The sequence below is a fragment of the Colobus angolensis genome, unplaced genomic scaffold (genome assembly GCF_000951035.1).
Source record: "Colobus angolensis palliatus isolate OR3802 unplaced genomic scaffold, Cang.pa_1.0 Scaffold147, whole genome shotgun sequence".
NCBI lineage: Eukaryota > Metazoa > Chordata > Mammalia > Primates > Cercopithecidae > Colobus > Colobus angolensis.
Window position 1 is genome coordinate 3,676,852 of NW_012114566.1, and position 13,151 is coordinate 3,690,002.

A 13,151-nucleotide genomic window follows, 5' to 3' on the forward strand; every position below is an offset into this window, starting at 1 on the left:
GACTCCGTCTCAAAAAAAAAAAGAAAAGAAAACATTATGTAGTAGTGTTTAAAACAGTTCCAAATGTAGGGAGATAATTTTATTCATGTGTCACTAAGAAAGCATATTTAGTAGTTATTTTTCAAAGACTTCTGAGAGTAACACTTTCAAGCATATTCAATAATATTCCTATGACACTGTTATATATAATTTGAGATATTTTCAGGGTTACTTGTTTATACAATAATGGATATGTAGAAGCTGCAAAAACATAGCTCTGCCTGTGAAATGACTAATGAGAAAGCACCTCTGAAGGTTTGTTTTATAAAGTCAAAATCCAATTTTTTTGTCCTGTTATGTTTAGACTAGCACTTGCCCCAGCACTGAAAGTAATATATAAAGAAATTACATATTTGCAATCATTGTAAGTAAATGTCAACATTTCACTCAGAAATAGCATTATTTCTAAAGCCAATTTATAATAGGAAATATAACTGTTTCTTTTGAGAATTATGATGTTTATTGCTATTCATACTCTTAGTTAACAGTCCAGCTCTTCTCTTTGGCAAAGGTCTTGGGGTTTATGGGGAAGAACGGACATCTTGAACTTAGAAAGTTTTCCCCTGGAGCAAAAGGAAGAATACATGTACTGATTTTCTGATAAAAAGGCACATGCTAGGCACATTGCCTTTGGCTACGCCTTTACTTAATTTAAAATGGTTCTGTTCCAGGGTATAGTGAAGTTGCCAATTGACTTGCTACAGAGATTTTGTTGAAAAAGCATCTGTCACTACTTTTGGCATTACATCACACACTTATAATACATAGATTTGCAGTTAAGAGAATTTGAAAAAGTACGTGTGGTTTGATTATAAAAATACTTATAGAACAAAAATCACAAAATGTTCTATTTTAACCAGAAAATCTTGCCAGTTCTGTAGTTTAAACAAAAACATTTGATTTATCTTTCTAGCATATATGACTCATTAGTTCTATTTCTGGTCTTCTTGTATGAGATATGACTAAAAGAAGACCGGCTTTACATGATGTTCTTGGGTTTTATCTCATTTCTTCATGCTTAGTTTGGACATAAAATATGAGAATTACTATGGAGAACTATTCCACGTTATAGTCCAAATAGTTCTTTTCTATGTACATGTTATTCCACAGTATGGGCATGTGTTGTACTTATGTGTGGGTATAGTCAAGTGTGTATTTACTAATATCATTTTCCCCCTAGCTGACATCAAATTTACGAAAAATGTCTATGGCCAAATTTTGACTTGGATAATACTTTGTCCCACAAAAATTATAAGCAAGCTCAAGATTCTTCCCTCGCCATTAGTCTCATGCATGTTTTGCTCAAAGTTTGGGGCCATTAACCAGGAAGCCTGTGGTGATGGGATATCAACATTGTTGTCTACGTGACTGCCAATTCATAACCCAGGAGAAAAAGCCTGCTACATAAGAGGCAATTGGTCAAGGTGGAAAATATGTTCATCCAGTAAAGGCAAAATTCACTCACTATGTCCCTATCTTCCTTCAGAAAATACTATTTCCCCTAAAATAAACACCTCTGCTAATTATCCCCTAGGCAGAGGTAGGAGAAGCCTGGAGCAGTAGGTAAACCATTTTGCCTTCAGCCCCAGTACTTCAAAAACTGTATCTATGTTGGATTATTTAGTGGCAGACTTAGCATATGTTTAAGGAACAAGCAAAATACAGGCAACAGACATGGGGAAATAAAGAATAATTAAACACTTTAGGCTTTCAAAACTTTTTAAAGTAGTCATGAAGAAAATTATTTGAACTCCCTATCTTCATAACAAGGTTTAACTTTTTAATGGCAAATAAGTAAAGAGAAGGGCCATGATAATCCTCTCAGAGGTCAGGCCCTCTAAGGTTGTAACTAAGAGCTTTGAAAGGAATCAAGATTTTTGGGGCAGTTGAAGGTGAGAGAGAAGGCACTGGCCCACTTTTAACATTGAACAGGTTTCCTCCAACCCCAGACAGATTAGTGCATCTCTTTATCTGTCAAGGAAGGAGAAAGGATTTCATTTTTCAAGCTGATTAGAAAGTAAAAGTAACTTTAAAGGATAATCACAGAATATACTTGTCTTGCATTGCAAAAGAATCCAAAGAGATTCACATATTTCAGCTCCATAGACTTAAGAATTTCACATAAAATAAGCGGAATCGGTGAGATAAAATCAGATTTTTAAAGGTATTATAGTAAATAAGGCTGATTTCTACTTAGAAATCTCTTTTAGGCATTCACTGAGCATTGTTTGCAAAACGTAATTCAGCAAAATAAAAAGCAACACATTTAGGAAGAATTTTGACCTTCGTGACTTTCACAGAATTCTCTTTTTAGGAAGTATTTGAACACATCAGAAGTCAAAATTTAATCAAACCAATTAAAATAATAAAGGTACTTTTGGGAACAGGCATTTGCTTTTGTTAGAAAAGTATCTCCAGTGCCACAGGGGACAGATGATAGTTCAGCTCCTCATGAATGAACTACTTAAATTCGTTTTTAGCAAATAGGCCATAAAATCGGATCTATTTTAATGATTTTTTGCTAATATAGCATTTTTGTCTTTGTTTTTTGTTTACTTGTTTATCTGTTTTTAATAGAAGGGAGAAAGAGTAACAGAGGCATCTCCAATTTTGTGGAAATATCACAATATCACTGTGAAAAGAACATTCTCCAATATAGGAAATACACTCTAACTTTTATGACTCATTGCAGCTCGACTTCACAAGAAATTTTCAATATTGCAAATGTTGGTTTCCTTTTTGTATTATTCCTTTCATTGTATTACCCTAGGAGCATTTTCTAACAAAATTGTACTTACTTGTCTGCCTTGAATGATAGCATGTCTATTTTTTCCTTGATAGTCCACTACTCCCAAATAGTCCAAGTAAAGATCTACCCAGTAAACCAATTTGTTGACTAGATCTAGTGCCAGTGCAGCTGGCTGCTCTGTCTTTGAATCAATTATCCTTGTTCTGTTCATCCCATCCATGTCACATCTCTCCACTTTGGCGACATTCCCGTAGTCAGTAAAGAAAAGTTTTCTGTTGAAAGAAAACTAAATGTTAAAGCGGAGGGTGGGGGAGGGAAGCACATTTGATGGAGCCATCTGTAAAAAACAGAACTTTTTCTTCTAATTTATTTCAGTGATTACATCTGTTAGCTTCCCATAACCATTTCCATATAATATCACTCATAAACAGAGAAATCTGCTAATGAATATTGCAGGGCATAAGGGAGCAGGTTAACCAACAACTGTAAAATTTCCCCAAAATGAATGATTATAGTGGGTTTATTTTTGTATTAGGAGAAATGTTTCTTTAAGCCTCATACAGCTGATGGACATCGACCACATTCAGTGTAAGCTTCAGAAGTGAGCCAAATCACCAGGCCAGGGCACGTGAGCTATCAGCCTTTATCTTCAACCTGCCTTTCAAATTGCCTGGTAATGTTTGTCTCCTATAAAAGTTATTATACGGAGCTCAATGATGCTGTGAGTGGTGGAGAATAGCAAACCTGGAATGGAATTAAGCAGACCGAAAAGCAAATGTGCTCTTTGTAGCAACAGAAATAAAACATAAATAATCAATTCCCCACCCAAAAGTATCCCTAATTCTCCCAAATATTCCCAAATCACAAAATTGTATTGAAGAAGTATAGGTCATTTCTTCTCATTTTTTCTTAATATTTATTTTGGAGAAAAGGCTGAAAAGCAATGTTGACCTCTGAGACAACAAATTCTTTCATGCAGCGCTAATGGTGTCTGTCAAAGTTTAAAATGTAACTCCAACACCTCAGTGTCTAATATTTGATTAGTATTCACTATGTTTAGTAAACACAAATCAATTTTAATTAACCTGACAATATTTAACAAGATTACCCACTCATGAGACTGAATTACATTTGTAAATAGAAGACCATCTTGCCTTGACTTAAATACAATCTCAAGAATAATCCGATTTACAGTGACTGAGCAATATTAAGATTACCTAGAGTATCAACTATTTGATTTTGCAAACTTGGTGAATTAGTTTTTAGTTACTTTTCTTAACATACTTACATTATCTAACAGTATGGGCTATCTTTCAAGCTTAAACATGTTATTTAAACTTTAATTTTCATTTATCTCTCTCTGCTGTGGGAGACACTAATTTTTAAACATTAGTGCATACTATTGGAAATAGTACAAGCTAGATTTTATTATAAGTATATATTTCCCCAAATGTTCTTGAAAGATCAGTTTATCATCAGTTAAAATTAATTTTTTCAAGTTCTATCTATTTAGGTGAAGATCTTTCCATTCTAGTGAAGAATAAATAAAAGAGCACATCCTGCAGTTTCATTGTCATGGTAAACGATCAAACCACTGCTTGGCATGCACAGGTTCCCTCTCCCCCTCCATCTCTCTCTCTCTCTCTGTCTGTCTGTCTCTCCCTGCTTCCTTCCTGCATCTCTGCTTTCTTCACTTATAAATCAATTTGTTCATAGCTATTCTGTTTCTATAAGGAGTACCCAGTTTCACTCTTATTTACTGTAGAACCGTGTTCATTATTTTTGTTACATGAAACTTTTTCTCATAATGCCTCTCCTTTTATATATATTTTTTTCTCACTAGTTCATTTTACAGCGGTGAAGAGGAGTTGGTGTGCAGGTGGTTTGACTATGGGCATGGAGAAATTAAGGTTCTGGCTATCATGTGACATGTAGAGACTACGTTTAGATAGCATTATGAAGCAGGCAATTGCAACTGTTTACATAGTACTTAACAACATGAAAGGTGAGTCTGAAGAGGAAGCCTTCTCTAAAGTCATCTTGAGATGACTTAATTGAATGAGATCTCCCGACCCCTGAAAAAAAAAAAGAGGAGTCTCAAGACAATCTTGGAGGTATGCTATTAGAGAAATAAGAGTAAAGGAGGTCAGAAGTTAGCAGTAACACAGATGTTCATAGACATCTAAAAGAGAACATTTTCAGAATAAAAAAATTGAGTGGCTGGCTGGGTCAATCACTTTAGAAAGCAAAAAAAGAAGAATATAGATTAAGCAAATGTCACTGAATCTGATATTCAGTAAAATACTAGTAATTTTTGCCACCTGTGTTTGGGAAGTTTAGTTATGGAGGAAGAATATAAAGCAGGTGATGATGAAGGAGTTCAGAAAATGTAAGTTATTCTTTCAAGAAATTTTTCATTGATTTTGACCTTCTATTGCAAGAATGATGCAATTGATTCCCATATTTTTTTCTAAATCATGATAAAACTGATTGAGATAACGCTCTAAGTTTCTGCCAAGTATGAAAAAAAAACACATGTAAATATATGACTGATCAAAATTGAACCTTCTCAGACTTCCGATTCCTGACTATGATGAGCTCTATTCACTCTTAATTGAAAGGCAAAAAATCAAAGAGTTCTACAGAATAATAGCAATATGACCATGAAGTCACTAGTATTGAGTACCTATAGTCACATGATAATATGAATGTTTATTTGTGTGCTTGTTTTTAGCAGTGTTTGATTTTAGCTTAAAATTTCCTGTTACAGAGAAAGGTTTCATTCCCAGGGCATTCTTTAGTGGAGGCATGGCTGTATTATAATTGGTAAACACAAGCTAAGGTTTTTAAATATTTAAAATTCAACTATGTCATTTGTGATATAAACGTTGTTGGGTTAAAAATCACTCTCTTCTTTTCTATAAAATACTTTTCCAAATCATAGACAAGTAAATGGTGCTCTGTAAACTCCACGATCCCGTGGATACTTATGAGACACAAAAGTACCAGATAATTTGTATTTTACAGACGGAACAGGTTCAAAGCCTTTATGGTTAGTCCTTGCCAGAGGCATAAATGTCACATATTTTTGAAAAACTTGTTATTTGGAATTTCAAAATTTTTAATTTTGAGGAATAGTAGAATGAATGCCTATACCCTTCACCTAGATTCGCCAGTTGTTTACATTGCATTCTGTTGGCTATTTTACACACTCACTGAGCCACTTCAGAGTAAACTCTAGACATCATGACTCTTTATTCCTAAACACTTCAGCATCCATCTCTTAAGAAGGTTAAGAAAGGCAGGGACATTCCCTTGCATAACCACAGTATATCTCTCGTAATCAATACCTTTAGCAATGTGTACAATGTATAGTCCTTATTCAAATTTGCCTTTTGACAGATAATGTTCTTTAGAGAAAAAATTTCTGATTCAAAATCTAATTCAATATCATGCATTGTATTTAATCGTCTTTTCCTCTCAACTCCTTTAATGTTGAGCAGTTCTATAGCTTTGTTTTGTTGTTCATGATGTTAGTATTTCCAAAGAGTAGATAGGAGCTGTTTTGAAGAATATTCCAATTTGCGATCTGTCTGATTTTTGTCATGTCATAATTAGATTATGTTATGCCTTTTAAACCAAAATACAATGATTTTGCACTTTATTATTACTACCACTAGGGCTTAGAAACAGTGGGAAAGCCTATGATTCACCCCCAAAATTACACAAAAATGAATTACAATGGTGGTTTGGAATCCCATTCATTCCACCATATTTGATATTTTCTGAACACTTAACTCTATTAACTTCCAGGGTCTTACTCTCTTTTTCAGCATCTCCTCCCACCAGGAACTAAGGGCCCCCAGTTTAGCACTCTCCCTGGAAAACTCATGGTAGATTGTGGAGACCAGTCCCAATTAAGCCCTATGCCCCATTCCCTTTAGGATAGCAGTATTAATACTTTTTTATTTTAATCTCTCTTTGTTCTTACCTGTATTATCAACTTTCTTTTTGTTATGCAACAAAAAAGGGCATTGCTGTTTTCTTGTTCTATATTTATTTTTAAATGTCATTCTAGTTTCCACTAACAAAAATTAATATTAAAAGAAACCAAAATTCCAACAACTGTCTCTATTTCTAAGATGTTTAAATACTAGTTCACAAAAGAAAACATTTCTTTCAAATTTCCAATTATTCATCCCAGTTTCATAATTCAGCTTCTCTACTAAATAACATTTTATTGTTTTGGTTTCATTATCCTATTAGATATGGGAAACTGTTTTTGTCTGACATCTTTGTGATTATATGAGCAGCCCCGTTTCACTACAATCATATAAGTTTTATACAGTTGAGGATAGTAAGAAACTTGGAGTATTATTGGTAAACTTGCCTAACATAAATCAAAAGTCACAAAGGGAGCACTCATGGACAGTGACAGAGCACCATGCTTACAGAGTTATGGCACCAATTATTTCTATACTTTAAAGGAAAGAAATTGTTACACATACTGATATCTTAAAGCATGTTTTTTTTTTTAGCTGATAAAAATAAGAATTACTTTTGCCAGTGATATCCATTTTAAATAATGCTTCTGTACTTTAATTAAAAAAAAATAAGAGAATTTAAATACATCAAAGTTCTGTCCATGTCCTTTAACTGCATAGTCAGTCCCTGTCCTGAACTCTTAAATGTTGGTTATAACTTACTGATAGAATTTAGAAATTTTCAAAAGATTCTCAAAATGAAATAACTTATCATTCATTTTTAACTTTAAAAAAAGCTAGGTTACACAACAAGATTTTTTTGAAATGAAGTTAAAAAAACAAGGCATTTTACATAAGATACACAATAGGGACTAGCTAAGAAGGGAGTAAGACCTAAGAGTAGGGAACCATATATTGCCAGATTTCAAAACTCATTGCTATGATTAGGATCTGGCAAACCCTCCATGTTTATTAATTATGTCTTAATGAAGACAACTGCTTTCCTTTTTATTTCAGGAAAGTGATGCATATTTTCCTCAGAAAGGTTTGCACTATGAACTTCATTTTTTTCTTGTTTTTATAATAACTTAATGTTATCCAAATAGCATCAATAGCAATACAACCTTATTTTTTATGCCATTGTGCCTTGTACAAAAATTGAAAAAGAAAGTAATTTTCCACATTATATAGAGTAATTGAGGTATATTTAGAATTAAAGTAGGAATATTAAATATTTAGCATAGCAATTCTAAAATGCAATTGCAAATCTGAAAAAGTAATGAGTCTTTGAAATAAGAGGTTTAAATTCAAATTCAATTAGTTCCTGCCACTTAAAGCATGTGGATAATAAACAATTAAGCTATTTTGTCTGTCTAGCTAAGACTATTCAAGACAGTTATTTATTGATCTTTGCTTGTTTGGGGATTTCACTTTTGTTGTTTGAAAAATCTCTCTTGTGCTTGGTTTTTAGTTTACACATAAACACACAGAAATTAAACTTGACATGTGGACTCCCACTGACGCCTGGCTATTCTATATTCTGGAAACATTTCCACTAGTGATTCCTCCAAAAGTGTACATGTATTGGATATGTCAGACAATGTGGCTGACCCTTTCAACATCCTTATTTACCTAAACCTGCCCCGTTTAGTGTTTCTGAGAGGGGCAGCCCTATGCGCAATAGTATAATCCCATTTCTCTCCTCCTCCTTCATAATTAGACCAAGAATGAATATGAGATTCCAGTGAAACCAAATCATAGGCTGAGAGAAGTCACTAGGACCTTTTCTCTCAATATTCTGAACCGCAAAGTATGGGGTCCACCTGGTGCAGAGCTGCTGTAAAATAGGTAAGGTGAACTGGTAGTATGGGAGGATGTGAGAGAAAAATACTGAAGCCTGTGTATCAAAGTAAAGGGGCTATGAGAGGCAAGATGAAAGAAGCCATGTCTCCCTTGATTGAGGGATTCTCCCGACCTCAGGAAGTCTATCTTTACTTCCTGTCCTTAGGTCTGTGAACACAGGGGATTATCCGATTCCTCTCAGGAAAGAAATCTGTATTTGAGCTAACGTTGGTAGGTTTCTATACTTGGAAGCCAAAATGCCATGACTAAACCTCCATATTATTTAACATGCTATTTCAAGATTCAGAAAAATTGTGTTCTAAAGATTTTGAACAAAGCAAACATTGAAGCAGCGTCCTTGTCTTGGCTAAATACCTGGGGTTCATAGTCTCACACCAAGGGAATCGAGGACACAGACATACAAGAAGTGGGTTTAGGAATGGAGGTTTACTAGGCAAAGAAAGAGAAAGGAGAATAGCTCTCTCTCCTGTGAGAAAGAGGGGTACTCCAATGGGCCTTCTGGCCCACAGCAGAGTGCACAGCATTTTATAGACAGGCTTGAGTAGGCAGTATCTGATTTACATAGGGTCCAAAGATTGGTTGGACCAGGTGTGACGTTTGCGTAGTGCAAGAGGAAGCTGGCCACCCCACCCTAATCTTATTATGAAAATTGGATCTTTGCCTGGTCAGGGCCATGCTGTTCTACTCCTGACTGCACACGTGGTTGGCAGAAAAAAGAAAGGAAGGAAGGGAGGGAGGGAGGAGAGAGAGAGAGAGAAAGAAAGATGGTGTTACCATTTTGAACATGCCTAGTGCCAAGTAGCCTTTCCTGTTGGCACAGTTGCCAGCATTCACCCATACAAGCTTACAGCTTGCTTGTCTATGTCTGCAGCTTGATTTTACAGGCTGCTCATTGTTAGAAAAGAAAAAGATTTGGGGTTGCTTTTCATTAAAGGGAAAACCTTACCAAGGGCTTTCTCACCCTCACTATCTGCCTAAATAATTTCTTTTTCACTCCTATGTATCATTCTACTTTAGAGAATATTTCATATTAAAATTTTAACTCTAAATTAAGGACTCATTTTGTAATCTTCACAAGTAAACCTCATAACCCTATTTTGGCACTGAGTCAAAATGCTGCTTATGAAGAAATACTATTTTGGCCTAAACTGAAAATATCTTAAATCTTTTCTGTAGTCACTAGAGAAAATATAAGGAAGAAGAACATTAATAATGGGCAATAATTTAGAAAAATTATTTTTATCTCTTTTAAATTCAATATATTACTCAAACCACAGATTTTCAAATGTCATTCCCTAATCAAGCTAGCTGAACTCTGGTGAATACAAATGCAGGCAATCCTTATCCCCACTTCACCCCAACACTGCCTCTCATTCACCTTTTTATGATGAAAGCAAATTAGCCTTTTAGGCCTTTCTTTCAACTTGCCTTTCATTTTCCATAACCTGAGAGCCAGGAGTTAACTGACACTGTAAAAGTAGAGCACTAAAAGTGTGGAGAAATAGAAAGATTTGTACATTTTTATTATTGATTTATTTTTTTTTCTTTTTATCCATGTCACGCAGATATTTCATCAATGTCTAACGTAGTTTGAAACATGGTGGGAAAAATGCTTAACCATCTCCTCTCCCTAGATTGTCATTGTCTGAGGTGGAGTCTAGGCCCTATCAGCAAGAGAAAGGCTTGTACAGCTTGATTTGTTTATGATCCATCACTACTTCCCCTTCCTTACTCCACATCCCTATTCTCTAAGAAAAGAACAACTTGGTTTATGTTCACTTGCTCATTCCTGTCACCCATGGCTACACTTCACTGCAGCTGCCACATCTAACTGCCTAAAAGGTAATGACACACTGACCTAACATTTTGACTGTGAGGCATCCCTCATTCTTAGGCTGTAATTGAAACTCTATAAACCCGCCTCTGTTTTAGATAATATCAGGACTAAATCTTGCAGCATTCTCACCCTTCTTTACACAAGTCTCTGCTTAAAGTGTAGGACAGGCTACCATTTTGTCCACTGATACAAACCAACCGCCCCTTTTCCTACCCCAACCCTTCTGATCTGCACTCTGAAACTTTCACTCCATGCTCAAACTCCATAATATCATAAGATTACACTTTGAATGTTCCAGAATATTATGCTCAAATGGTAAAATCTACTGCTTTCTGAAGGTTTCACAAACTGGTTGTATCACTGACAGCACCCATCCTTGAAGAATCATCTACAATCTTCTGATTCTTGTATGTCGTTATTTTTATTTCAGTAACCAGATTTCTGTCTTTCTGACCACTCTAAACCAGGGAAGTCGGTATCCCATAGATATTGATATGTCTACAGGGTTAGTAATCCAAAATTTTATTCTTTGTTTCCTTGGCCTCCTCTGTGCCTATGACCTTTTATTTCCAGTACACTTCAACCACAGATTCCCATGATGATAAATAGTATGCTTTTTGTCTTCACTAGAAATGACGTGTCTTCCCAACCACACACAGAATCTCATTTTTCCGCTTGACTGTATGTTTAACTATCAGTCTCAGGTACTCCCATTGCAACACTTTTGAACTTCATTGGGACTCTGTCCCCATTGACTCTCTCAACTTTCTCACCAACCTTCAACTTTTCTTTTTCATTCTTTCTCCATTGTCACAGCCCTTTGATTCACTTCACCTCACATCTCTCAACTCCAGAAGGATGGATTGCCTCTTTCTGTCTGCAGAAATTAGAGCATACAGAAAGGTAAATCCTTTGTTTTCTTACAGCCCCAGCTAAAATCTATCTATTTCTAGGTCAATTATTTACTCCTCTCTTCTTGAAAGACAGAAGCAAGCATCCTCTCTTTTTGTTTAGTCCAATGCAGGGCAGAAATATACACCGAGTCCGTCTCTTTTTCTAAGACCTGGCTTCAGCAACTACTTCCCGTTTCTTCTGCATCTTCAACTTCTCCTTTTCTACTAAATATCATATTCAGCATACAAATTTGCTTTATTATCACTCTAAAACAAATAAAAATTGTCTCTTAACCTTAAACCACCCTCCATTTACAGTCCTTTTTCTCCATGCTGTATTTACATCCAAACTTCACTATAGAATTTTTCATATACTTTATTCTTCCCCTTAAGCACACTTCATGACACAATGATACATCATCCAACCTTACCATTCAATTTTTTTTTCTTACAGAAGTTACCAATTATTTTTATGTGGTTAAAACAATGGACTTTCCTCAGCCTCCTTTTATGGCCTTTCCATAGCATCAGGCCAAATTCATCACTTTCTCCTTCCTGGCATTTTTTTTTTTCTCTCTCTCAGCACTCTCTTGGTTTTCCTCCTACCTGACTTGTTTTTCCTCAATTACTTTCTCCACCTCTTCTTTCTATATCAGTTCCAGAATTCTACTAATGGAGTACTTCAGATTCAGTCTTGGAATCTTAGAATTCTCTCATAGACAATCTTGATTGTTCCCATGACTTTCACTAATATTATAATAACTCTCTAATATTCTAGCCTGTCATCCAAATTTCTAACTTATAAACACAGTTGTTTTGTTGACACTTTTGCTAAGATTCTTTTGTATATCTCAAATGTAACACACCTAGAATTAAATTCCTGCTCTTTCTCTCCAAATGTGTTCCTTCATTTTTCTCCACTTGGGCAAAAAGCGCTTCCTTCTACCCAATGGTTTATTCCAGAAACCAGGCATTTATCCTTCATACCTTCTACTGTATCTTCTACATCCAACTTATCACCACATCCTGCCAGTTATATCTTCAATGTATATCTCAAATCTGTATGTGTACCTCTTTCTCTGTTCCTCTTTCCTAAACCAAGTAACTGTCATCTGTTGCTTGGAAATTTACACAACATCTCAGTTTCTTAAGCCAGTTTTCTTATCCTAGTCAAAGATAACATATTAACATGAAAAGTAGATTACATGTTATAAACCTTCCTATAGCTGCTGAGAGCAATAGGAATCAAACCTTACATTCCTAACATTACTAACAATGGTGAGCATGAGCTGGTTTCTGCCTCTCTCTCCAGTTTCACCTAGTGGTATCTTTCCTCACTCCTAACACCTTGGAAATCCAGTGGTGCTGTTCTCAATTTCTATTACCTTGGCCATCTTTCTGTTCCTTTAAAAATCCAAGCATGTTCTTCCTCTCTGCATTTCATATACATTTTCCCTTAGCCTAGAAGTTAATGTCTGCTATGCTTTTCCAACCTTGGCTTTAGTTTTCAACTTAGATGTCACTTCCTGTGAAAGATCTTTTCTACGTTTCCAATATCAGTTAGATCTACCTGACATAATCTCATGGTATTCTGCATTTTATAACACTAGTTCCTATTTTACTTGCATAAAATAGATATACACACATATAAAGTTGTTTAAAATCTATTAAGCAGACTACAACATCCAAAAGGCCATATATTTGCTTTATTCAGTATTATATGCTTAGGACTTAGCCATATGTCTGCACATACTAAGTTTTCTCTCTCTCTCTCTCTCTCTCTCTCT

General features: G+C 35.2%; 1 protein-coding gene across 1 annotated transcript in view; it reads right to left on the minus strand.

The window, feature by feature from the left end:
* LRP1B (low density lipoprotein receptor-related protein 1B) overlaps window positions 1-13,151 on the minus strand; it is a 1,318,888-nt gene that overhangs the window by 880,899 nt on the left and 424,838 nt on the right. The window contains exon 7 of the mRNA XM_011935709.1: window positions 2,838-3,060. Within this exon, the coding sequence (XP_011791099.1) occupies window positions 2,838-3,060 (223 nt within the window). The remainder of the gene's footprint in view (window positions 1-2,837; window positions 3,061-13,151) is intronic.